General features: G+C 60.4%; 1 protein-coding gene across 1 annotated transcript; it reads left to right on the forward strand.

Annotated features, from left to right (window-relative positions):
- Positions 1-264: 264 nt before the first annotated feature.
- On the forward strand, positions 265-2,224 carry LOC124233270 (tubulin beta-4B chain; the record flags this gene model as incomplete). The annotated part of the gene is made up of 3 exons (XM_046650439.1): positions 265-398; positions 1,664-1,772; positions 2,121-2,224. Coding segments are annotated over exons 1-3 (270 nt in total), but the record flags the coding sequence as incomplete, so codon positions are not given.
- Between the last annotated feature and the right edge of the window lie 5 nt (positions 2,225-2,229).

Raw genomic sequence — 2,229 nt, forward strand, 5'->3', positions numbered from 1 at the left:
GGGCCGTACCCAGGGATGGGGCGAGGGCGCCTGCAGGGCGTGCCGACTGCCGGGGCTGGGCGGGCCGGCGGGACCCGGGCTGCGGGGCGCTGGGCTGCATCGCCCCCGCACCTCGCACCGCGCCCCGGCTCCCCCTCGCGGTGCCGCAGTCCCGCCGCGCCGCCCCCCGCGGTCCCGCCCGCCATTACGTCACTGCGGGCCGGCGGGGGAGGGGGCGGGTCCCGTCATATAAAGGGCTGAGCTGGGGGGAGGTGGCAGGTCTCTGCGCTCCTGAGTCGGCCGGTCAGCGCTCGCGCACAGCTCCGAGGGCCAGCGCCTCCACCCGATCCGCAGCCGGCACCATGCGCGAGATCGTGCACATCCAGGCGGGCCAGTGCGGCAACCAGATCGGCGCCAAGGTGGGCGCGCCGCGGGGAGGGGGCGACGGCCCCGAGGGTGCGGGCCGGGCCGGGCCGGGGCAGCGGGTCCCGAGGGCGCAGGCCAGGACTGGAGGGAGGTGGCGGCGGCCCGCCTGCCGGGTGGCGCATTCCTGGCGCGGCTGCCGGGCGGGGCCCAGGAAGCCGCACAACCTGCCACTGTGCGCGCGGCGCCGCAGCTGTGTGTGCTTTTCATCGAGGCCCCTTGAAATCTCCTTCGGACACGGACCTTCTGGGGGACGTAGTTGGCATTTCCCTGGGTGTATTAGTCTCTGAAATTTGGATGGGGCTATGGTCATATTAATCCAGTGGCTTCTTGTGGAGATCAATTTATATATTTTGTCTATGGTTTTAATGAAAAAATGCAGTGTCATTGGGTAACAGATGTCATGGAGGCTTCTCGTTGGGTTTCGAAGACGTGAACCTTAGATAATTTCCCATCTAGACGTAAAGATGTTCAGTGTCAGAGTCTGGCTTCCGGTCGCGGGCCAGCAGGTGACCGCGTTGGCTGTGACTACAGACCGCAGTGGGCCAGGCAGGAGCGGGCATGGTGCATGGGTGTGGGCGGGCGCCTGGACAAGGACGTGGTCTCTTTCAGAACCGCCATATTGCCCACCCCAACCTCCCCGCCCCCTTTCCTGCTGCCAATTCATAATGGAGTTTGCAACCTCACCAGGGCCAGCTCCATCCACTGCCCTGAGCCTTGCTCCCAGGCTCCTTCTTACCCTTCCCCACCCATCCCCTGCTGTGGTCAGTGGCTGGAGGCCAGTGTGGACGTCACTGGCAGAACACTATGCTGCTTGGGGGGCTGGGTGGGGTTTGTGCCAGGAGACATTGATCCCTGAAGGCAGCCACAGGGCGGGTTCCACCTGGTCCTCAGATCTGCCAGGACCCATCCATCAGCTGGGATGCTGCGACCTTCAGCCCTGCCTGGGGGTGACAGCCTCCCCAGGACCCACTGGCATTGCCTAGAAGGGAACCCTCTGTGCCACCCCCCCCCGCCCCCACTTCAGTGCCCCTCCCAGCTTTTCAGTCAATCGCCATAACATGGCCGATGCTCTGCGGATTTCCAAGCCCCTCAGCAGCAGCTGCTGGAGCACCAGGGGCTGCAGCTATCCGGTAGTCCAGAGCTCCTGAACAGTCTGACCACAGCGACCGCTGTTCCAAGGACACGAGGAAGAAAAGGGCTATCCTTCCTGACATCTAGAGGGCCAGGCCATTATGCGATTCCTTCTTTTCCTTTCCAGTTTTGGGAGGTCATCAGCGATGAGCATGGGATCGACCCCACTGGCAGTTACCATGGAGACAGTGACTTGCAGCTGGAGAGAATCAATGTGTACTACAACGAAGCCGCTGGTGACTATTTGAATGTTTTTGCCCAGTCACCCTTGCTTTCCATACTGCTATGTGGCAGACACAATGTACTAGGAACACACAAATGACGAAGAAGTGCTTCTTGCGTTCATTTTAAATGTCAGCTGCTAAAAAATACACTTTATAGTTCCTTCAGACTCCTGCATGTTTGCCATGACTAAGCATGCTTATTACCTCTGTTTTTCCAGAGCAGAAAAGCTCCCCTCTTCTCTCACTTTTGTCTCAGATACTGGGATTTTCTCTAATGGATTCTGCAGTGAGAGTCGCAGAGAGCACAACCTTGTCTGTGATCTCTTGCCAACTCCCTAAGTCTGGCTCTTGTCCCCACAGGTAACAAGTACGTCCCTCGGGCCATCCTGGTGGATCTGGAGCCGGGCACCATGGACTCGGTCAGGTCTGGACCATTCGGCCAGATCTTCAGGCCAGACAACTTTGTGTT

This window comes from Equus quagga, unplaced genomic scaffold, assembly GCF_021613505.1.
Source record: "Equus quagga isolate Etosha38 unplaced genomic scaffold, UCLA_HA_Equagga_1.0 177415_RagTag, whole genome shotgun sequence".
NCBI classification, from domain to species: domain Eukaryota; kingdom Metazoa; phylum Chordata; class Mammalia; order Perissodactyla; family Equidae; genus Equus; species Equus quagga.